At 45.5% G+C, this 25,259-nt stretch overlaps 1 protein-coding gene across 4 annotated transcripts in view; it reads left to right on the top strand.

Annotated features, from left to right (window-relative positions):
- akap6 (A kinase (PRKA) anchor protein 6) overlaps nucleotides 1-25,259 on the top strand; it is a 193,657-nt gene that overhangs the window by 64,145 nt on the left and 104,253 nt on the right. For all 4 annotated transcript variants that reach the window (XM_036954678.1, XM_036954676.1, XM_036954675.1 and 1 more), the window contains exons 5-7: nucleotides 6,759-6,881; nucleotides 14,894-14,990; nucleotides 16,929-17,104. In XM_036954678.1, coding sequence (XP_036810573.1) covers nucleotides 6,759-6,881; nucleotides 14,894-14,990; nucleotides 16,929-17,104 — 396 coding nt within the window. The remainder of the gene's footprint in view (nucleotides 1-6,758; nucleotides 6,882-14,893; nucleotides 14,991-16,928; nucleotides 17,105-25,259) is intronic.

The raw sequence follows: 25,259 nt of genomic DNA, 5'->3' as shown, positions 1-25,259 counted from the left end.
AACGTTGCGTTATGGTAATGAGCTTGAGTCTGTATTCACGATCCCGGATCCGGGATGGGGAGATCAGGAAGGTTAAACAGCTTGGAAAATTCCAGAAAATGATGTCATGGCTTTAGAAGCTTCTAATAGGCTAATTGACATAATTTGAGTCAATTGGAGTTGTATCTGTGGATGTATTTCAAGGCCTACCTTCAAACTCAGTGCCTCTTTGCTTGACATCATGGGAAAATCAAATGAAATCAGCCAAGACCTCAGAAAAAAATTGTAGACCTCCACAAGTCTGGTTCATCCTTGGGAGCAATTTCCAAACGCCTGAAGGTACCACATTCATCTGTCCAAACAATAGTACACAAGTGTAAACACCATGGGACCACGCAGCCGTCATACCACTCAGGAAGTTCTGTCTCCTAGAGATGAACGTACTTTGGTGTGATAAATGCAAATCAATCCCAGAACAACAGCAAAGGACCTTGTGAAGATGCTGGAGGAAACAGGTACAAAAGTATCTATATCCATAGTAAAACGAGTCATATATCGACATAACCTGAAAGGAAGAAGCCACTGCTCCAAAACCGCCATAAAAAAGCCAGACTACAGTTTGCAACTGCACATGGGGACAAAGATCGTACTTTTTGGAGAAATGTCCTCTGGTCTGATGAAACAAAAAAATAACTGTTTTGCCATAATGACCATTGTTATGTTTGGAGGAAAAAGGGGGAGGCTTGCAAGCCAAAGAACATTATCCCAACCGTGAAGCACGGGGTTGGCAGCATCATGTTGTGGCGTTGGTGCACTTCACAAAATAGATGGCATCATGAGGGAGGAAAATTATGTGGATATATTGAAGCAACATCTCAAGACATCAGTCAGGAAGTTAAAGCTTGGTCGCAAATGGGTCTTCCAAATGGACAATGACCCCAAGCATACTTTCAAAGTTGTGGCAAAATGGCATAAGGACAACAAAGTCAAGATATTAGAGTGGCCATCGCAAAGCACTGACCTCAAATCCTATAGAAAATCTGTGGGCAGAACTGAAAAAGTGTGTGCGAGCAAGGAGGCCTTATAAACCTTACTCAGTTACACCAGCTCTGTCAGGAGGAATGGGCCAAAATTCACCCAACTTATTGTGGGAAGATTGTGGAAGGCTACCCGAAACGTTTGACCCAAGTTTAACAATTTAAAGGCAATGCTACCAAATACTAATTGAGTGTAAGTACACTTCTGACCAACTGGGAATGTGATGAAAGAAATAGAAGCTGAAATAAATCATTCTCTCTACTATTATTCTGACATTTCACATTCTTAAAATAAAGTGGTGATCCTAACTGACCTAAGACAGGGAATTTTTTCTAGAATTGAATGTCAGGAATCGTGAAAAACTGAGTTTAAATGTATTTGGCTAAGGTGTATGTAAACGTCCGACTTCAACTGTATGTAAGAATGCTGTTTATTGACTACAGCTCAGCATTCAACGCCATAGTACCCTCCAAGCTCATCATTAAGCTCGGGTCCCTGGGTCTGAACCCCACCCTGGGTCTGAACCCCGTCCTATGGGGTGTATGAAAGGTGTATGTAAACTTCCGACTTCAACTGCATATAAAAAAAATTGGCGGAAGCACAAAACAATTTAGGCAACAGAGATGTTGATCCAGGAGGGGATTGAATATCTCTGCTGGAACCAAGAAGTTTGATCTTGACATCTAGCCACTTACCTAGCAAGTCAGCCAACCAAATGCATAGCAGGAGCCCTGAGATGGATATAATTTATTTGACACATCCTAGATTTCTTATAGTTATATTTAACTATATTGAACTAGTTATAAGCATAGCACACATCCCTGTAGCCCCTGAAAAATACTGTAGTTATTTTGAAAAACCCGGTATACGGTATAAATGGTATATTGCCCAAGCCTAGTTGTGAGCCTGAAGCTCAGACTGAGACAAAGGCTGATGCTGAGAGAGAGACAGCCAGGCTGAGATTGGGGCTGTGAGGCTGGGAGAGAAGCTGAGGCTGTGAGGCTGAGTGAGAGACAGCCAGGCTGAGGTTGGGGCTGTGAGGCTGGGGCTGAGAGAAATGCTGAGGCTGTGAGGCTGAGAGACAGGCAGCCAGGCTGAGGTTGGGGCTGTGAGGCTGAGGCTGGGACTGAGAGAAAAGCTGAGGCTGTGAGGCTGAGAGAGAGGCGGCCAGGCTGAGGTTGGGGCTGTGAGGCTGGGGCTGAGGTTGGGACTGAGAGAAATGCTGAGGCTGTGAGGCTGAGAGAGAGGCAGCCAGGCTGAGGTTGGGGCTGTGAGGCTAGGGCTGAGGCCGGGACTGAGAGAAAAGCTGAGGCTGTGAGGCTGAGAGAGAGGCAGCCAGGCTGAGGTTGGGGCTGTGAGGCTGGGGCTGAGGCTGGGACTGAGAGAAATGCTGAGGCTGTGAGGCTGAGAGAGAGGCAGCCAGGCTGAGGTTGGGGCTGTGAGGCTGGGGCTGAGGCTGGGACTGAGAGAAAAGCTGAGGCTGTGAGGCTGAGAGAGAGGCAGCCAGGCTGAGGTTGGGGCTGTGAGGCTGAGGCTGGGACTGAGAGAAATGCTGAGGCTGTGAGGCTGAGAGAGAGGCAGCCTGGCTGAGGTTAGAGCTGTGAGGCTGGGGCTGAGGCTGGGACTGAGAGAAAAGCTGAGGCTGTGAGGCTGAGAGAGAGGCAGCCAGGCGCGCCACCTGAGATGATACGTGTCACACAGGGAGGTGATTGATTACATTAGCATGCGGGCCTCTGGAGATGACTTCATCCTCATGGCAACAGACAGCTGGCAGCTGAAGGTTCTACTGGGAGCGTCTCAGGGGCCTAGTCAAGTGTGACGCTACTGACGAGCAGAGCCTTCCTTCCCTCCATCCTTCCTGTCTCTGTCTCTCTCTTCCTCTCTTCTTTTTTATCTCTCTCCTTTCTCCACCTGTCTCTCTCTTTCTTTTCTCTCTCTCTCTCTGCCTCTCTCTCTCTTTCCCTGGGAGAAGTTCGGAGGGGATAGATGGGAAGAGAAGGGATGTTGTTCATTCATGTTATTCATATGCTTTTCCTTCTGCCTGCCTGGCGCATTACACTGGCCCACAAACCCATTCTGTGACACGCTAGGCCCTGCCGTTAATGCTGTTGTGACCAGGGGCTGTGTATTCATCTTGGTTGAAAGCTTTACTGGTGGAGAGGGAGGATGAAAAGGAAACGCACATAATGTCCCTGTCCTGGGGGATTGTGTTCTAGTCTCAGTGTCTGTTGATTTCCATTGACTGGGACAATTCTGCTGTAATGTACCTATCTCACTGGCTAATATGAGCAGCTTACTGCTAGCCTACTGCATGCAGACAGGACATTAATGCAATGTATTTTTTAAATGAGAAAGAGAGAGGGAGAGAAATGCAAGAGAGAGAGAAATATGCAAGAGAGAGAGATAAGAGGGAGAGATACGAGAGAGAGAGAGAGAGAGAGATGCAAGTGAAAGAGAAAGAGAGATGAGAGATAAGAGAGAGAGAGAGATACGAGAGTGAGAGAAAGAGATGCATGCGAAAGAGAAAGAGAGATGAGCGAGAGATAGATAGAGAGAGAGAGAGATACGAGAGAGAGATTGAGAGATGCAAGAGAGAGAGAGAAATATGCAAGAGAGAGAGATGCAAGCGGAAGAGAGAGAGAGATAAGAGAGAGATGAGAGAGAGAGATACGAGAGTGTGAGATGCAAGAGAGAGATATGCAAGAGAGAGAGATGCAAGCGAAAGAGAGAGAGATGAGTGTGAGATGCAAGAGAGAGAGAGAGAGAGATGCAAGAGATAGATGCGAGAGGGAGAAATATGCAAGAGAGAGAGAGATGCAAGCGAAAGTGAGAGATACGAGAGAGAGAGATACGAGAGTGAGAGATGCAAGAGAGAGAGAGAGAGAGATGCAAGAGAGACAGATGTGAGAGAGAGAGAGAGAGAGAGAGAGAGAGAGAGAAGAAAAGACAAAATGTGCAGTTTTGGCAGCCAAATATGTGTCCTCCTGCCACAACCTGAGGGACAGCCAGTGAAAAGTGCAAAGTAACGTCGATAATATTTCCCATCTTGTTTTGTTTTGTCTTTCATACCAGGTCATGTGTCTTCTCAGTCATGTTGACACTGGTCTACTACCATAGCTTTAATGTATTGTTGTTCGCATTAATATTGTTGTTGTAGTTGTTGTTAATGGTAATCCCAAGTCCACTCCCATGTCCACTACTACTATTATTATTATAATTAAATTATAAATATATATATATTTTATATATAAATATATATTTTTACTTTTCGATATGTATACTTGGACAATGTAAGTAATAAAGAACTTGCCATGACAATAAAGTAAATTGAATTGAATTGAATTGAGAGAGATGCAAGAGAGAGAGAGATAGGAGAGAGAGAGATAGGAGAGAGAGAGAGAGACAGAGACAGAGATGCAAGAGAGAGAGATGCAAGAGAGAGAGATACGAGAGAGAGAGATACGAGAGTGAGAGAGATGCGAGAGAGAGAGATAGATACGAGAGAGAGAGAGAGATGCGAGAGAGAGAGATGTGCGAGAGAGTGAGAGATACGAGAGAGAGAGATAGATACGAGAGAGAGATAGATATGAGAGAGAGAGATAGATACGAGAGAGAGAGAGAGAGACAGAGATGCAAGAGAGAGAGATACGAGAGAGAGAGATGCGAGAGAGAGGGAGATGAGAGAGAGAGAGAGATGAGAGAGAGAGAGACAGAGACGTGCGAGAGAGAAATATGCAAGAGGGAGGGAGTAAGAGAGAAGTATACAAAAGAGGGGGAGCGTTTGTAAGTGACTGAGATACTGTAGGTCCTGGGCTATGATCAGTCCCCACTACACTAACATCACCATCCAGACCCTGCTATTTGGATGACACTGATGCTACACCCTATGTACCAGCCTGCTAGGACCCAGCCTCATAGTGCCTCAGACCCAGCCCCATCCTGCCTCTGACAAAGCCCCATCCTGCCTCTGACCCAGCCCCATCCTGCCTCAGACCCAGCCCCATCCTTCCTCAGACCAAGCGCCATCCTGCCTCAGACCCAGCCCCATCCTGCCTCTCCTTTAGACCCAGCCCCATCCTGCGTCAGACCCAGCCCCATCCTGCCTCAGACCCAGCCCCATCCTGCCTCTGACCCAGCCATCCACAACCACATCAAAGCCTGTCTAAGAAGTCAGGTCCAAAAACGTCAATACTGGGGCTCTATCCGCTTCTGAAGAGAGGTCATTTATATCAATATCTTTGATTTTCATCACTGTCAAATAATGAGCAGGAGGCCTGCCATGGAGAGTGAGATAAATATAATCATATTGAATTCTGGGGTCATGAATGCAATTACTGAACACCACTCAATGAGTCAAGGTTTACTGCGTCTATACACCGTACACCAGGGGCTGCAGCACTGGATGTACAGATCTGAGGTAGTAATTACTGAAATACCACGCTAGTTACCGCCCGCGCCAGCGCCCGCCACAGTCCTTGTCTCTGTCCTTCTGCTCAGGGAGAGGAAAGGAATGCTAGGGAGGGAGGTGAAGAGAGACCGTTGTCAATCTGTGTTGGAATCAAGTCGCTTCCTTTCCTTGCCAGCGGATGGCAGTAGTCACACACCACACAGCAAGCCTCTCCTCCGTCCTCCCCTCTTTGACTAAGCACCTCTAACTGATCAAGGGCAATGTTACTGACGGGAAATCTCCCCCATCAACCCGTTGTTTGTGTGTATAAACTGATGTGTATACCCTCAACTATCAAATGTTCTCCCTTTGAAATCAAGTTTTGCCCTTGAATCAATTCAACCCAATGTTGGTAGTTTTAACTCAAGAGGTGAAATATCACTAAACAACAACAGGACTGGAGTCGCTGCTGTAGATTGACTTTAGTGTCTGTGGATGTGGCATCACTGACAATCCTACCTCTCTGTCTCTCTCTCTCTCTGTCTTTCTCTCTCTGTCTCTCTCTCTGTCTTTCTCTCTCTCTCTCTCTCTCTGTCTTTCTCTCTCTGTCTCTCTCTTTCTCTTTCTCTGTCTCTCTCTCTGTCTTTCTCTCTCTGTCTCTCTGTCTCTCTCTCTCTCTTTCTCTCTCACTCTCTCTCTATCTCTTTCTCTGTCTCTTTCTCTGTCTCTCTCTCTGTCTTTCTCTCTGTCTCTCTGTCTCTCTCTCTCTCTTTCTCTGTCTCTTTCTCTGTCTTTCTCTCTCTTTCTCTGTCTCTCTCGCTCTCTCTCTGTCTCTCTCTGTCTCTCTCTGTCTCTCTGTCTCTCTCTCTCTGTCTCTCTGTCTCTCTCTCTTTCTCTCTCGCTCTCTCTCTTTCTCTTTCTCTGTCTCTCTCTCTCTGTCTTTCTCTCTCTGTCTCACTCGCTCTCTCTCTTTCTCTTTCTCTGTCTATCTCTCTCTCTCTGTCTTTCTCTCTCTGTCTATCTCTCTCTCTCTCTCTCTCTCTCTCTCTGTCTCTCTCTGTCTCTCTCGCTCTCTCTTTCTCTTTCTCTGTCTCTCTCTCTCTTTCTCTCTCTCACTCGATCTCTCTCTTTCTCTTTCTCTGTCTCTCTCTCTCTCTCTCTGTCTTTCTCTCTCTCTCTCTCTTTCTCTTTCTCTGTCTCTCTGTCCCTTTCTCTCTCCCTCTGTCTCTCTGTGTCTCTCTGTCCCTTTCTCTCTCCCTCTGTCTCTCTGTGTCTCTCTCTCTCTCTCTGTGTCTCTCTCTCTGTGTCTCTCTCTCTGTCTCTCTCTCCCTTTCTCTCTCTCTCTCTCTCTTAGGGCTTTGTGAGCAAACTAGATGAGTTTATCTGCTGGCTGAGGGAAGCCCTGGAGACCACAGAGAACTGGATGCCACCCAAAGCTGAAATGGACAGCCTCAAGCTCTACCTGGAGACACACCTGGTGAGACACACACACACACACACACACACACACACTACCCAAAATATAGAGATCGAGACAAAATAGCATGCTCTCGCTGTCTATATCTCTCCCTCTTTGCCTCTCTCTCCCTCTCGTCCACACACATGCAAAAGGCAAATAGGCTTACAGAGATTAACGTGCACAGTGCCTAACTGCATGTGGATGTAAACAGCGAGACATGCTGCATCCTTGCAATCACTCACACTCTCAAGAGCAAACATATCTGCACACATACTCGTACATCCACACACACACACACACACACACACACACACACATACTCGTACATCCACACACACACACACACGCACACACAGACATACACACATTCACACTTTCCACACACATTTGCATACATCCATAGAGACCAGCAAGTATGTATTGGCAGAGCTCTCTGCTGACTGCCTCTCTGCATATGTATACATGTATATATAAACATGTATATACTCTGTTCTTCATGCCAACAACACGAACACCGAGTACACACACATTTGTATTTTATCACTAACCTTGTACAAAACTGTGTGTGACTGTGTGTGTTTGTGGATGTACGTGTGTGTGTGTGTGTGTGTGTGTGTGTGGGGGTACATACTGTATATCTCCACCAGCATCAGAGGTTTGTTGTGGAGCAGGGCAGCCACGTTTGTCATTTTGGGGCATGGGGAAGGAAGATGTAGTTATGTTTTACTGGGAAGGGCTTCAAATGTTAGTATTGATTGAGACGGCCCTACCAGACGCACTTGTTTTCCTCAGTCAACCTGTGCTCCAAGGCCACTGAGGGGAGCTGCTCCCAATTGAATGTTTTTGGGGTTGGGCTCCAGCTGGCACTTGGCGTTGTGGTGGGGGTTGGGTGTTCAGGGGAATGAGTCTTGCTGAGCGCGGCGGCGAGCTGCCCCTGGGAGCACGGTAACGAGAGGTCTGCGAGCCCAGGCCGAGCGGACTCCTCTTTATAAGGCATTGAGAGATGGCGCAAAATGAAACGGCTATTGATTGAGCTTGATGGCCGATCCAGCTCTTTGAATCACATTAACGAGGCCACTCTGCACCGGTGGCAAATGAACAGTCAGGACAAGAGGCCCCCCAGTTAGAGAGAGGGGGTGGGGGGTTGACACTAGCCAGGGGGTGTCACAACCCTTAACACATAGACAGTTACACAGGAAAATATATAGATACAACCCCATCTCTCTCTCTCTGTCTCTCTCTGTCTCTCTCTCTCTACCTCTCTCTACCTCTCACTCTCTCTCTCTCTCCCTCTCTCTCTCTCCCCCTCTCTCTCTCTCTCTCTCTCTCTCTCTCTCTCTCTCTGTCTCTCTCCGTCGCTCTGTCTTTCTCTTTCCGTCTCTCTCTCTCTCTCTCTCTCTCTCTCTCTCTCTCTCTCCCCCTCTCTCTCTCTCTCTCTCTCTCTCTCTCTACCTCTCTGTCTGTCTCTCTCTCTCCCTCTCTCTCTCTCTCTCTCTCTCTCTCTCTCTCTCTCTCTCTCTCTCTACCTCTCTCTACCTCTCTCTGTCTCTCTCTCTCTCTCTCTCTCTCAGGAACCACTTGCATGTACAATTTCAATGTCAAATCTCAATGTCATCACATTTAGCTATATGATACTCTACTCGAAAATATGCTAAGGTAAATAAATTTTAAAAATCTGATCAAATAGAATTGGAAATAAAATGCCAAGCCACTTTTTTAGCTGATTATGTTAGTCGCCAGGTATCTTCCTCTCCGGCTCCGAGTGAGCCGATTCATTTCCACATGCCTTCCCAACTCCCACCTCCTCTGCAACCTCTGAGCCTCGCTAACACCCTCCTCCATCCTCCACTACACCTCTGCAGGCTTTAACTCCATCCCAACCTGTGTGTGTGTCTGTATGTGTGTGTGTGTGTGAGCCCTGTCCCTCCACATCCCCAGACGCGTCCATACATGACGGCGTTCTTCAACTCTCCCTCTCCCTCTGTCTCGGTGAGATGACGGCTCTGCCCTGTCTGTGTGTCTGTCTGTGTGAGGTGATGTGGGGATTACAGTACTCTCGCCTCAGCCTAAACCATAGAGGAGCGAGCAGAGGGGCGAGGCGAGGGGAGCGAGGGGCTCGAGTTCCAGCGGCTTCATACTGTAGCACATCTAGAGGTGTCAAATCAGCAATAACCCACCTGCCCCCAGCTAAATCCACCCAGAGCCCCCCAGTCTCTGCTGCTAAACTCTCTGGTTGCATCCCAAAGGGTACCCTATTCCCTATAGAGTGGGCTCTGGTCAAAACGAATACACAATTATGTAGGGAATAGGGTGCGGTTTGGGCCACATGCTCTCTGCTGCTGCACTGCAGTCTGCCTGCTCCACTGGACACATCATGGTATATATATCAGATCATATCGTACAGCAAACACGGATACTGTCTGTATCACAGTATAAACCAGAGAAATACTAGGACATTTTCTTACTTTATATGGTATAAACATTTCATCCTTAGTTATGAAACGATTGGTACCTATTTTGATCAAGTACAGTATAATAAAGGCCATTTCAAAGAACTATTTATCAACTGTTTATGAACTATTTATCAACTGTTTATGAACTATTTGTCAACAATTTATCGACAATGTCAGTTTGAAGATGTGGCATGCATAAGGCACAAACTGTTACCTTTTCTCATAAAGGATTAGACGGCCGGTCATCATCGACGACTGTCAATGTTTTATTATACACACTGTAGACATACATTATCTAGACAGCATGGTAGAGAGCTATACCCTATATCACAGTGTGATGGATAGCTTAGTGTTCTATTCTATGCCCTTGTTCATTTTCACTTCAAAAACAAACCATACGGTTGAATAAAAACGCTATTATAATTTGTAATACTTTCTAATCTGCTGTGAAATAATGCCATGCGACTTCCTCCCACCAGTGGTAGATATCTAGTTCTAATGTATTAGTGTTGACTTGTTCTAAGCTATCACAGAGCCGAGAGGCTATCAATCCCCTGTCCATCTGGGGGATCATAAATCCACCAGCCAGGAGATGTTACCTTGTCATCTCTGACGAATACCTTCAGGTGACCATCTGTCACAGGCCCATATCCCCTCATCGCTGGTGGCACCAAGTTTGCTGGATTTTCTCGGTCTCATTTAAAGATTGCAGCCTAGCACTTGAATCGGAGTACCATACATGGTACGGTAATTCACTCCCGCTCTATCTAGGTAGGAATGTTTTTGTGAATGATGTCCAAAAACGATTGGAAGAATCCACTATAACATGAATACACTGTAAAAACAAACAACAACAAAAAAACATTTTAAAAAAACACCACAAATGTAGTTCTTTCAACTGATTATTATTAAGTAACTGGCTCCACAGTCTTTTATTTTTGTTTAATCAACTTTTAGGTCCAAGTGTTACCTGAACTAAAAACTGTTGGCCCAAACGTAGCTCTAACTTGGAGAACTTTGTCAAAAATGTAGTCAATTTAAAATGATGTGTTTGCTCAGCTTATCTCATGTGTTCATTCAATTATACATGAACAATTGGGCATCTTAACTAAGAAAAAGGCTGTGCAACTGGTTACACACACACACACTCAAACTGTGCTTTTAACATGCAATGTTTTCAGCTTACATATTTGACACACGTTGACATACATGATTGCATTGTGCGTGTTCATTTATACAGTCATTATTATCAATATGTCATCACCTGGGATTTGAACTCACAACCTCTTGGTTCATGGCATTCCTATCTTCCTGCTACGACACCATGTCTGTGTCAGTTATCAGTTAATCTGACTCTTCTCTCATCATTGAAGACTGGAATGCTTTTAACCAAGAGGTTTTGAGTTCAAATCCCAGGTGATGACATGTTGAATATTAATGGCTGTATAAATGAACACGCACAATGTAATCATGAATGTCAATGTATGTCAAATATGTAAGCTGAAAACATTGCACACTGTGTGTGTAACTAGTTCCACGGCCTTTGTTTAGGTAAGATGCCCAAATAATAATTGTATAGTTGAATGAACATATGAGACTATTTGAGCAAACGCATCATTTTAAGTAGACAGATTTTTTTTTGCATACATTTTCTCATGTTGGAGCTACGTTTGGGCCAACTAAAAATGTTAAGTTCAGGTAACACCTGACCTGACTCACTTTGACCAAAAGGTTAGTAAACAACAGTATATGGATCAGCATCAGATGTTTTGGGTTTGTGTCCCAAATGGCACCTTATCCACCTTCTCCCCTGTATAGTGCACTGCTTTCAAAGTGGTGCTCTATATAGGGGATAGGGTGCACTATATACAGTACCTTCATAAAGTATTCACACTCCTTGACTTTTTCCACATTTTCTGTTGTGTTACAGCCTGAATGTAAAATGGATTATATAGAGATTTTGTGTCAGTTGCCTACCCACATTACCCCATAATGTCTAAGTGGATTTCTGTTTTTAGAAATGTTTACAAATGAATAAAAAATGAAAAAGCTGAAATGTCTTGAGTCAGTAAATATTCAACCCCTTGGTTATGACAAGCCTAAATACGTTTAGGAATAAAAAATATCTTAACACGTCACGTAATAAATTGCGTGGAAAGTACCCAATTGTCATTCTTGAGTAAAAGTAAAGATACCTTAATAGAAAATGACTGAAGTAAAAGTGAAAGTCACCCAGTAAAATACTACTTGAGTAAAAGTCTAAAAGTATTTGGTTTTTAATATACTTAAGTATCAAAAGTAAAAGTATAACTAATTTCTAATTCCTTATATTAAGCGAACCATATATATTTTTTTAAATGTATGGATAACCAGGGGCACACTCCAACACTCAGACATCATTTACAAATGAAGCATGTGTTTAGTGAGTCCACCAGATCAGAGGCAGTAGGGACGTCCAGGGATGTTCTCTTGATAAGTGCGGGAATTTGATTATTTTCCAGTCCTACTAAGCATTCAAAATGTAATGAGTACTTTTGTGTGTCAGAGAAAACGTAAAGTAAAAAGTATAGAATTTTGTCAAAAATATAAATAGTAAAGTACAGTTACCCCTCAAAAACTAGTATTTTCACTTAAGTACTTCACACCACTGCATGGAGTAACAAGTCACATAAGTTGCATGGACTCACTCTGTGTGCAAAAATAGTGTTTTTTGAATGACTACCTCATCTCTGTACCCCACACATACAATTATCTGTAAGGTCCCTCAGTCGAGCAGTGAATTTCAAACACAGATTCAACCACAAAGACCAGGGAGGTTTTCCAATGCCTCGCAAAGTAGGGCACCTATTGGTAGATGGGTAAACATTTAAAAAGCAGACAGTGAATATCCCTTTGAGCATGGTGTTTATTAATGACACTTTGGATGGTGTATCAATACACCCAGTATTGCCGGAGAGGAAGGAAACTGATAAGGGATTTCACCATGAGGCCAACAGTTACAGAGTTTAATGGCTGTGATGGGAGAAAACTGACGATGGATCAACAACATTGTAGTTACTCCACAATACCAACCTAAATGGCAGAGTGAAAAGAAGGAAGCCTGTACAGAATAAAAATATTACAAAACATGCGTCATGTTTGCAATATGGCGCTAAAGTAAAACTGCACAAAATGTAGCAAAGAAATTAACTTAATGTCCCGAATACAAAGCGTTATGTTTGGGGCAAATCCAATATAAAACATTACTGAGTACGACTCTTCCTATTTTCAAGCATAGTGGTGGTTGCATCATGTTATGGGTATGCTTGCCACCGTCAAGGACTACACTAGGGAGTTTTTTGGGATAAAAATAAACGGAGTAGAACTAAGCACAGGCAAAATCCTAGAGGAAAACCTGGTTCTTTCTGCTTTCCACCAGACACTGGGAGATAAATTCATCTTTCAGCAGGATAGTAACCTAAAACACAAGGTCAAATCTACACTGGAGTTGCTTACCAAGACAACAGTGAATGTTGGCCTGCTTACAGTTTTGACTTAAATCTATGACAAGACCTGAAAATGGTTGACTAGCAATGATCAACAACCAACTTGACAGAGCTTGAAGAATAAAACATAAATAATGTGCAAATATTGTACAATCCAGGTGTGCAAAGCTCTTAGAGACTTACCCAGAAAGATATCATCTGTAATCGATGCCAAAGGTTACAGATGATGTGTTGACATGTGTTGACTCAGGGGTGTGAATACTTAAGTAAATGAGATATTTATGTATTTCATTTTCAATACATTTGACAAAATGTCTCAAAACATGTTTTCACGTTGTCATTATGGGGTATTGTGTGTTGATAGGTTAAAAATATATATACATTTCATTTATTTTGAATTCAGGCTGTAATAAAAGAAAATGTGCAATAAGTCAAGGGGTATGTATGCTTTCTGAAGGCACTATAGGGATAGGGTGCCATTGCTGACGGGGCCTTGCTGGGAGTGTGAACAACTCCATCTCGGCTGTTTTGCTGTCCCTGGATCAGCGTTAGAGCGAGTCAACGAGGGCATATTTTAGTTAGTGCGGTGTCCCATTCCCCTTCATCCATCTCGCCCAGCGGAGTAGAGCTGGGCCTCGTTCTTTGCTCCTCTCCCTGCTTTCTCGGCGGCAAGCCGTCAGATACAGTTAGCCAGGGCTGTGTTGGCTCGGCACACCTTCAGCATGCTGGTCAGATCACACCAGGCCCTAATCGCCAGCAACAGGCCGGCCCAAGATCTGAGGAGATGAGAATCTAAGGCGAAGATGGCTCCAGGCGCCTCGCTGCATCACTCCCCTGGGACCCCTCTGCCCCCCCCCCTCTTGATTCACCCCCCTCTGTACGCACATCCTCGACCCTCTCCAACCCCCACCTCCCTCCACCCCCTAACCACCCATCACATCTTCAAAAGCACAGCCCCACCTCCCTCCAGGTCCCAGCATAATGTTCTCTCCCTCTCTCTCACTCCCCATCTCTCTCTCTCTCTCTCTCTCTCTCTCACTCCCCATATCTCTCTCTCTCCACTTTGATTACTCTTAGCACCACGAGAGCACTCGGCTCTGCACCGGCTCCTTGGGTATTATCAAAACCAATCAACATGAAAGTTTTCATAGCAGCACCCACGGAGAGATGGGATTGAGGGGGAAGAGTATTGGGGGAAAGAGAGACGGGAGAGAGAAAGAGGAGTGTTTGGGGTATTTTTAAAGAGAATAACAATAGCGGAATTGAGACATCACAGTAATAAGGGCGCTTGGGGGAATATTGAACAAGTTGGAGAGTTAGGGGATGGGTGGATGATAGATCCCTTTAAGCAGGGTCGGCCCGCTCATTAGGCAGGATTAGGATGGCCGCCTACGGCGGCAGATTGACGAGGGCGGCATTTTGAACTAAACTGACTAAGATGTACCTCCAACAACACATAAACATTCACATAATTCTGCCCAAAAACAATGACAATTTCTCTCAACCAGTGGCCTATGTGATTTTTAGGTGAGCGCTGATGCTGTAAGCAACTCCCACGTTGTCAAAGGCAGGGAGGCAAATGATGTATCTTGTCCATTCTGAGCGCGGGAAGAGATGCATCGCTGCAGCGCTCCACCAACATTACGTCAAAACAATGATCTGACATTACTGCTAATTTCCTGCAATTCTACACATTTTGCCATAGGATGGAAGCAAATGTTTGCAGTTTTTAATATGGTAACTGATTTCCAATATTTCATGGACTTGTGGGATTGTACCAGGGGTGTTAAATATGAGTTTATACACTTGTGTGCTTTGTGTATAAGTGTGTGAATTAGTATTAGTATCATTTTCATGTTTTTTTTTTTTGTTCTGATGCTCAAAAACACATTGCATGTGTTTATGTTTGAGGGTGTGTGGTATCTTGTTTATTACAGAGAGAAATTAACATGTAACATCTAGTAAGTTGACTGTTGTGAGGTGTCGTCATGTGTGTCATATTGTGTCTGGTTCTACAGAGCTTCAAGCTGAATGTGGACAGTCACTGTTCCCTGAAAGACTGTGTACTAATACATTGTGTCTGGTTCTACAGAGCTTCAAGCTGAACGTGGACAGTCACTGTTCCCTGAAAGACTGTGTACTGGAAGAAGGCAGGCAGCTGCTGGAAGTCATCATCTCCCACAAATCAGGTGCGGCTCTCACTGCTCTCAACCCTCACATTTATTATTAATGTTTATATTAACATACTGACCTTCAGAATGTATAAATCTTAAAGTAACCGCTTCTCAAGCAAGGGGAAGGGGGAAAGAAACTGCCTTTTTCAACATACATTACCAATGGCATTCTATCTGCAGTGGATTGAGCGAGTGAGTGAGTGAGTCCGGGCAGGCTGGGAGAGATTGGTGCTTGTGACTGGGTCGAGAAATGATAGAGAGGAGAGGTGGAGAGTGAAAGGGGTGGAGAGGGAGAGAAATGATAGAGAGGAGAGAGAGCGAGGTGCCATGTACTGTATATGGAGGGAGTAAGAGAGAGAAAAAGAGAGGGAGGAGGCACTGTGTATATGAAGAGAGGTGGAATTAGGAACAGCAGGACTTGAGTCAGAGGCCATCATCCAGACGTTCTCTCCTCTCTGCTGGGCCGATTATTCACCTAAAGCATCCAGCCAGCCAGCCAGCCAAGCGCTCAGCAAATGTACAAATCCGCTAAGCTGACCTCCCAGTTGGCGAGTTGTCTCCTCGCTGGCTCTTAAGCTGCCCACCATTAAAAATGCAGATGGCCTCCAGGATCCTGGAGCTGTTTGAAAAGCTCTGACAGGAGAGAGGAGAAGAGAGGAGAGGTGAGAAGAGCCCTACTGTGATTCACTAGAATCAGCTCTCTCCCATTCTCTCTCTCTCTCTCTCTCTCTCCCTCCCTTCTTTCATCCACATCTCATCTGCATTGGTTCCTAGTACCTTCACTCGCTTACTATTGGGCGACACAATTCTTAGCAAATCTCTCCCCCTACTTCCCGCACTGCAGACACTAATACCGGTTTCCTAGCAACTCTGCAGATCAGTCATGATAATTCCACAGGTATGAGCAGTGTGTGACATTGTTGAGCAGCCAGTCACTCAATAGATACTACAGTCAGTGTGTTTGTGCGTGTACATGCATATGTGCGTGCCTTTGTGCGTGCGTGTGGATTACAGGGTCACATTCTGCCCTGGCTCATTCATCTTGATTTGCACTTTTTAATTACTTTGAACAAACAGGATTTGGGTGAATCATGGCTGCTGGTAGAAAGACAGGGCTGGAGTAACATGCTGATGGTTCTGCAGGTGTGGGAAGGGATTAACTCTAAACCAGCGACTCATCACATGCAGTACACATACTGGTGTGTACATATACATTAGTGAACATAGTACAGGGCAGATCACGTAGGCATCTGTGTTCAGCATAGAGAGAGCAAGGTGGACCACTGAAGAATGCATGGTAATATCAAATGAAGAGCATTACTACCTCACTCAGGCTATGGAATCCCTTTCTAAAGACCGATGAAGAAGGTATACAATTACTATGATAATGGGTCAAATAGTTGATCATAATAAAATGCTAAATATCAGTACATACAGAGGCATGAATGAAGGATTTTAACAGGGTTGGTTGGATAATTCAAAGACTGGATGTTGGCCATTCCTCTCATTTCTCTCTCTCTCTCTCTCTCTCTCTCTCTCTCTCTCTCTCTCTCTCTCTTTCTTTACCCCGCCCTGCCTTGCTCTCTCTCTCTCTCTGAGTCTCGGTCTCCTCCATCCTTCCCTCTCTCTCTTTATTTCCCCCGCCCCGCCCCTCCCTTTTTCTCTTTCTCTCTCTCTCTCTCTCTCTCTCTCTCTCTCTCTCTCTCTCTCTCTCTCTCTCTCTCTCTCTCTCTCTCTCTCTCTCTCTCTCTCTCTCTGGGTCTCGGTCTCCTCCATCCTTCCCCTCTCTCTCTCTCTCTCTCTCTCTCTCTCTCCCTCTCTCTCTTTATTTCCCCGCCCCTCCCTCTTTCTCTCTCTCTCTCTTGGTCTCCTACATTCTTCCCTCCCTCTCTATCTTTAATATATCTTCTCTCCCTCTCCCTCCCCCTCTCTCTCTCTTTATTATCTGTCCAGGCCTGAGGGACATGCTCCAGATGACCGTACACCAGTGGCAGGAGCTCCAGAGGCAGATCCGCCGCCAGCACAGCTGGATGCTGCGCACTCTGGATGCCATCAAAGCCCACATCCTGGCCACTGAGGCTGAGGCCTCTCAGGAGGCAGAGACCACGGGTCCACTAGCCAGCCCCAAGGTAAACTGGCTGCATGCAGACTCCATTTCCCCCCTCATATCCCCCATTTCCCACCTCCCAACCGCCACCACCTGCCTGCCCCGCCCGCGTGCCTGTCCGCTTGCCACTGACTGAAGTCCACCCGCTCTCCCTCTCGTCTCCTCTTCCTCTAGCCCACGGCTATCCAGTGCTCACTCAGCAAAATAAACAAACAGAAGGGGGAGATGGGAAGGGTTGCTGCTATTAGCATAAGAAACAGCTAAAGCTTCCCAGTTAGAAGTTACTGGGCATGGGAAGGAGGGAGGGAGGGACACGTAGTTGTGCATGATGTGAATATGAAATATTTCAGAAATGAACTCTAAAGCAATGGTGGTGGTAGCATGAATAATTTGACAAGACAAAATGCAACAAACGCACACACACGCACGGGGGCAACAGACACAAAATTCACACACAATTATTTGTTGCTCAAAATGTGTGAAACCCAATTTATGTTCCTTGCATTTAATGTGTAATTACCGGCGTAGTCATTCTAGGTTACGATTGCTCATTGTTTAATTGCCAATTGTGATTTGGTAATTACGCTCAGATCTGATTTTGGTGGAAGGAGGCATCCTTTCCACTTACCCAGAGAGGCAGAGAGAGAGAGAGAGAAATGTATTTGTGTTTGTGCATCAGAAGGATATGAGCAGCCATGTCAGAGCACCAGCACAGCTCGGCTGGATTTCCCAAGGGGCCGTGCGACGTGGAGGTGCAATCTTCACAGCATCGCTCCTCGCTCTTCCTTCTTCTGACCATAATCTCTTCTTCTTCATCTGAACCAAATGAGAAACACAATCCCTTTTTTCCTCCCATGCATAGCATAGCCAGCTGGCTATCTGTACAGTGTCTCCTTTTCTTTCCCCTCCTCCTCTCCTCTCTCCTCCTCTCCTCTCTCCTCCTCTCCCCTCCTCTCCTCCCCCTTCCTCTCCCCTCCTCTCCTCTCCCCTCCTCTCTTCTCCCCTCCTCTCCCCTCCTCTCCTCCCCCCTCCTCTCCTCTCCCCTCCTCTCTTCCCCCCTCCTCTCCTCTCCCCTCCTCCCCTCTCCAAGTATTTTACTTTAGTAGTGGGCACGGCGCATCCCTCTTTCCTCTTCGTAGGCGACGACATAAATAATCCTGCTGCTTTTAAATTGTTTTGTTGCAATTAGAAATCACCACAATCAGTGTGATCAGTCAGCTCTGACATCCATTAGCCGCTTGGTTACAGCAAATTAACACAGAGACGAGCCAGTGATTCATTATCCCATAGCTGTTAATGACGATCAGATGCATTGCCTAATTAGAGCGCGGCCATTGTGGTGGGGGGAAGGTCAGGGAAGGAGCCACAAATCTCCTCTCAGCACTGTGTGTATGGACCCGTCCTGACTCTTTGGGGGGCACGGGGGTTGGGTAAATACCATAGGAGGATGTTGACGGGAGCAGGATGAGAGGTGTCATCTTCTGGATAGAGGGATGACGGGGTGACGTCATCCGAATGGTGGGATGATAAAGTCACGGGTTTCGTCCAACAGGTGGTGTTTGTGGTTCATCCATCAGGCATTATCAACGTAGGAGGTTCGCCTGAAGATCTTTAATGCTCTTTTAATGCGCGTGCTGCGGAGATGTTAGCTTGTTATAATGGTGGCCTTGTGTACTTCATATAGCTCATGTACTTAAGCTTTATACGTTGGGAATTTATTGTGAAATCAAACATCAACCTAGTTATAATGGAGAACATAGGAAAATGGCTTCCTTCTACGACGACGCTCTTTCTTTCCGGTGTCCCATTCATTCCTAATGTTCCTAAAAACAACAGGTGCTCTTTGAGGTCATTAATTCGAGCCTGTGTAAAAATGCCACATAGAAGAGCAATGCGACATGTCACTGGGGTAATAACGTGTGAGATGAAGACACTAACGTTGCCCCCACCACGCATTAAGGTGTGTATAAAGCAAGGTGCGTCTCTCCTGGCGGCCATAACGGTTTGTTGTTATTGCGGAGACCATATGCTCCTCTCTGCCGTCTCCCTCGTTGATGTTCCCGAGTCTGAATCATTTTCCATGGGACCATAAAGTTTTTAACATGGCTGGATGCTGGTCAAATGGTAATCCTGAGGGAACCCTGTCTTGTTTAGTTATTCTCCTCTAATTAAATTGTTGGGGAAGATCACAGAGCGGAGAGAGCGAGAGGAGAGCGAGAGGAGAGAGAGAGGAGAGAGGGAGGAGAGCGAGAGGAGAGCGAGAGGAGAGAGAGAGGAGAGAGGGAGGAGAGCGAGAGGAGAGAGAGAGGAGAGAGGGAGGAGAGAGGGAGGAGAGAGAGAGGAGAGAGAGAGGAGAGAGAGAGGAGAGAGGGAGGAGAGCGAGAGGAGAGAGAGAGGAGAGAGGGAGGAGAGCGGGAGGAGAGAGAGAGGAGAGAGAGAGGAGAGAGAGAGGAGAGAGGGAGGAGAGCGGGAGGAGAGAGGGAGGAGAGAGAGAGGAGAGAGAGAGGAGAGAGGGAGGAGAGCGGGAGGAGAGAGGGAGGAGAGAGAGAGGAGAGAGAGAGGAGAGAGGGAGGAGAGAGGGAGGAGAGAGAGAGGAGAGAGGAGAGAGGGAGGAGAGCGGGAGGAGAGAGCATGTAATGATAAACAGCTCGGAGCTTCAACACTTCAACGCTTCAGTCTCAATAACAAGCTGCTGCTTCTCAAAATCCCCTGGCAAATAATGATACTCCAGAGCTGCATCCCAAATGGCTCCCTATTCCCTATATAGTGCACTACATTTGACCAGGGCCATAGGGTTTTGGTCAAAAGTAGAGCACTATATAAGGATTAGCGTGCCATTTGGGATGCACACCAGACTGTTGGTGTTCATGGTGACGAAGAAGGTAGCATTTGTATTTCATACAGTACAAGGCAAAGCTAAGCATGCTTTACACAGAGTTATGGAAGAACATAGTATCTGTACGTGATTCATGGAAATGTCACAGAATATCAGTTAAGAGGGGAGAGATTACTCTTACAAGAGAACTTTCGTGTGTGTTCAGATTGCCCCTGTGATTTTAACATGGATTGAATATTATTGTGGAATTGTAAAGCTGTGTTCTGAGTCAACTAGGCCATATTCCAAATGGTACCCTATTCCCTATGGGCCCTGGCCAAAAGTAGTGCACTATATAGGGAATAGGGAGCCATTTGGGATGCTGCTCTACTCTCTGGTGGCGGTGGTGTGTGATGCCTTTCTCCCTGAGCCTTGGTGGTTTGGACCTGAAGAACAGTGCAATATACAAGAGCTTAGCAGGATACCGTCAGAGCATACTGTCTGTCACATTACAGGCGTTGCTGTAGGCTCTGTCTCCATGCCTTTGACTCACTCTCTCTCACAGAACGGGAAGGTGTTGACCACACAAACAAACAAACATGCATGGACTCACGCACACAGATGCGTATATATACACACACCTAGTGTAGGTTAGGTCTGGGAGGAAGTCTTTCAATGTCCAATGGTCAATGTCTGCCGTGATTCTCCTTTCACCTCCTCTTCATGCACCAATGGGCACACTGTTCACAGCATGACACAGCCATAGTTTTGCACAGCCCCAGCAGAGCCCAGCCACAGCATAGCCCAGCACATCCACAGCCCCGTCATCAACTCTTCCTCCATTTGCGGTTATCATTCCTCCTCAGGTGGAGAAGCTGGTGGATTCTTGTGGATCCTCTCTCTGAGACAAAAGATGATGCAATTTTAACATTTTCAACATGGAGGAAATTTGTGAAAGTGCAGCAGAATTGTCAGCTAACATCATTGACATCCATGGAAAAAGTGGCGGTGTGTGTTATTTGTCCAAAATAGCATGCTGTAGATCTTGTGTCAGTCAGTCAGTCAGTCAGTTTGTCCAGCCGCCTGTCAGTCAGTCTGTGCCCAGAGTTGGAACGTACCATATCTCCCTGGAGGCAGGGGTGGTTGGACCTTTCTTCCTCTCAGTAACCCCATCACTCTCTCATTGATCCCTTCAGATTAGACCATGTTCGTTTGGTCACAGGGGACATAAATCCAGTTAACCAGCTTGACGAAACAGCCCCCAGTCAGTGACCAAACGACACCCGGCACTCTGGCATATTTGTTGCCATTACCATGCCTCACATTACAGCAAAGTTTATCAGAGTAGGTGTTGTGTCCCCCTACCTACTCCTGCCTCCGTCGCCCCAAGTGATAGAATATCTAGCTCCTCAGAGTGGGATTATTCAGGTCATCTGAGCCCTGCCAGGTGTCAGTGGCATATACTTATGCTGGCCTGCCTGTGTGTCTATGTATGTATGTATGTAAAATCAATGGGGCCTTATCTGCCGCTGCTCCCAGACAGCTTGTCTGCCCCGAGGCCCCAATTTCAACCAGCCAGCCTGGCTGACTGCAGCGCAGCGGGGGGAGGGACATGGAGGGGGGGGGGGGGGGGGGGGGGGGGGGCATGAGGATGAGAGGTGGCAGGGGGAGGGTGGTGGGAGGGAGAATAACAGGAGGGGAGGAGGGCCCACCGTTGTCATCATCATCCCCCATTCTGCTCACTGGGCATATGTTAAGGGCCATGCCACACCAGTGATATGCCACACCACCATGCTGCATATGGAGTGGGTCTTAGGTATATCAAGGTACAGCACGCTTAGACCTGACCCCAGGTTATTACTGCCTGGTGAAAATGTAATTAAAGGAAGTGGAGTGTCACTTTAAAGCAGGACAGGGACATTTCCGGGGAGACTTTTTAGTCTGGGCGGACTGCTGCCTGGCTCCCATCAGCCCCTTATGGGTAGATGTTCAGAGTTCACCCGGCTTTATGACTTAGTTTGTGTTGGATGGTGAGGCAGTAACTTTTCCATTAGGTATGACTATTTTGACTTTGTAGAATAGTTTAGTTGGTGAGTTCTGCCAAGCCTTTTATTGTGGAGATAAGTTATTTTGAATATGATAATCAATGTTTTGTGAAATAAATCTAAATATGCATTCTGAAACAAGTGTCAGGAAACTGTCGTTTCATGCCCCTTATAGTTGAGAATTCACATGCTCTCTTTTGACTGGTTTAAACCAGCAACTGTGTTTCTACATTGAGTATGGATTGCTTTGGTTATTAACAATCTATAATAATGTATCAAATTATTAGACTCCTCTCTTGACATGTACACTGCCTTCAGAAAGTATTCATACCCCTTGACTTATTCCACATTTTGTTCTCTTACAACCTGAATTCAAAATTTATTAAATATGTTTTCTTTCTTCTTTCACGCTGCCAATTAGGTTAGTATTGTGGAGTAACTACAATGTTGTTGATCCATCCTTAGTTTTCTCCTATCACAGCCATTAAACTCTGTAAATCAGGGTTTTCCCAACTGGTGGCCCACAAGCCCCTCAAGTTTTCTGTGGTATTTCAAATGCTTTCTTGTTGGATATAAAAGACTGTAAAAACACGAGCAGATCAGCTCCAAGTGATTTTAATGTTGGAAATCTGTTCCAAAGTATTCCCATGCAAAATACAGAGATATATGTGAACGTACACAAATGTAAGAATGGTTTGAAATGATTATGTTTTCGTCAAATGTTGTATCTGTTAACAAACTATAGTTTTGGCAAGTCGGTTAGGACATATACTTTGTGTATGACTCAAGTAATTTTCAAGTAAACTATTGTTTACAGACAGATTATTTCACTTATAATTCACTGTATCACAATTCTAGTGGGTCAGAAGTCTACATACGCTAAGTTGACTGTGCCTTTAAACAGCTTGGAAAATTCCAGAAAATGATGTTATGGCTTTAGAAGCTTCTGATAGGCTAATTGACATCATTTGACGTCAATTGGAGCTCTATCTGTGGATGTATTTCAAGGCCTACCTTCAAACTCATTGCCTCTTTGCTTGATATCATGGGAAAATCAAAAGAAATCAACCAAGACCTCAGAAAAAATTGTAGACCTCCACAAGTCTGGTTCATTCTTGGAAGCAATTTCCAAATGCCTGAAGGTACCACGTTCATCTGTACAAACAATAGTACGCAGGTATAAACACCATGGGACCACGCAGCCGTCATACCGCTCTGGAAGGAGTCTGTCTCCTAGAGATGAACGTACTTCGGTGTGAAAAGTGCAAATCAATCCCAGAACAACAGCAAAGGAAGATGCTGGAGGAAACAGGTACAAAAGTATATATATCCACAGTAAACGAGTCCTATATCGACATAACCTGAAAGGCTGCTCAGCAAGGAAGAAGCCATTACTCCAAAACCCCCAGAAAAATGCCAGACTGCGGTTTGCAATTGCACATGGGGACAAAGATCGTACTTTTTAGAGAAATGTCCTCTGGTCTGATGAAACAAAAATAGAACTGTTTGGCCATAATGACCATCATTATGTTTGGAGGAAAAAAGGGGAGGCTTGCAAGCCGAAGAATAACATCCCAACCGTGAAGCATGGGGGTGGCAACATCATGTTGTGGGGGTTCTTTGCTGCAGGAGGGACTGGTGCACTTCACAAAATAGATATCTTCATGAGGGAGGAAAATGATGTGGATATACTGAAGCAACATCTCAGGACATCAGTCAGGAAACTAAAGCTTGGTCACAAATGTGTCTTCCAAATGGTCAGTGACCCCAAGCATACTTCCAAAGTTGTGTCAAAATGGCTTAAGGTCAACAAAGTCAAGGTATTGGAGTGGCCATCACAATGACCTCAATCCTATGGAAAATTTGTGGGCAGAACTGAAAAAGCGTGTGCGAGCAAGAAGGCCATTAAACCTGACTCAGTTACACCAGCTCTGTCAGGAGGAATGGGCCAAAATTCACCCAACTTATTGTGGGAAGCTTGTGGAAGGCTAACTGAATCGTTTGACCCAAGTTAAACAATTTAAAGGCAATGCTAGAAAATACTAATTGAGTGTAAGTAAACTTCTGACCCACTGAGAATGTGATGAAAGAAATAAAAGCTGAAATAAATCATACTATTATTTTGACATTTCACATTCTTAAAATAAAGTGGTTATCCTAACTGACCTAAGACAGGGAATTTCTACTAGGATTAAATGTCAGGAATTGTGAAAAACTGAATTGAAATGTTTTTGGCTAAGGTGTATGTAAACTTCTAACTTCAACTGTATGTAAGAATGCTGTTTATTGACTATAGCTCAGCATTCAACACCATAGTACCCTCCAAGCTCATCATCATGCCCTGGGCAACTGGGTTCTGGACTTCCTGACGGGCCGCCCCCCCCAGTTGGTGAAGGTAGGAAACATCACCTCCACTCCGCTGATCCTCAACACTGGGGCCCCACAAGGGTGCGTAATCGGCTCCCTCCTGTACTCCCTGTTCACCCATGACTAATGGCCATGCACACATTTAACTCAATCATCAAGTTTGCAGACAACACAACAGTAGTAGGCTGAGTAGTAGGAGGTGAGGGCTCTGGGAGTGTGGTGCCTGGAAAACAACCACTCACTCAACGTCAATAAAACAAAGTAGATGATCGTGGACTTCAGGAAACAGCAGAGGTTGCACCCCCCTATCTACATTGACGAGACCGCAATGGAGAAGGTGGAAAGCTTCAAATTCCTTGGCGTACACATCGCTGACAAACTGAAATGGACCACCCACACAGATAGTGTGGTGAAGTGGGCGCAACAGAGCCTTTTCAACCTCAGGAGGCTAAAGAAATGTGGCTTGTCACCTAAAACCCTCACACTTTTACAGATGCACAATTGAAAGCATCCTGTCAGGCTGTTTCACCGCATGGTACGGCAACTGCACCGCCCACAACCGCAAGGCTCTCCAGAGGGTGGTGCAGTCTGCCCAACGCATTACTGGGTGCAAACTACCCGCCCTCCAGGACACCTACAGCATCCGATGTCACAGGATGTCCAAAAAGATCATCAAGGACATCAACCACCAAGGCCCTGCCTATTCATCCCACTATCATCCATAAGGCGAGGTCAGTACAGGTGCATCAAAGATGTGACCGAGAACCTGAAAAACAGCTTCTATCTCGCCATCAGACTGTTAAACAGCCATCACTAGCTGCTGCCTTTAGGCATAGACTAGAAATCACTGGCCACTTATCTGGCATTACTCATCTCATGTGTATACTGTATTCTTTGCTATTCTATGGTATCTTAATCACTTAATGTTTACATATTTGGCATTACTCATC

Source organism: Oncorhynchus mykiss, chromosome 19, assembly GCF_013265735.2.
Source record: "Oncorhynchus mykiss isolate Arlee chromosome 19, USDA_OmykA_1.1, whole genome shotgun sequence".
NCBI lineage: Eukaryota > Metazoa > Chordata > Actinopteri > Salmoniformes > Salmonidae > Oncorhynchus > Oncorhynchus mykiss.
The sequence above is the reverse complement of the archived record's forward strand: the minus strand, read 5'-3'. Positions and strand labels throughout refer to the sequence as shown.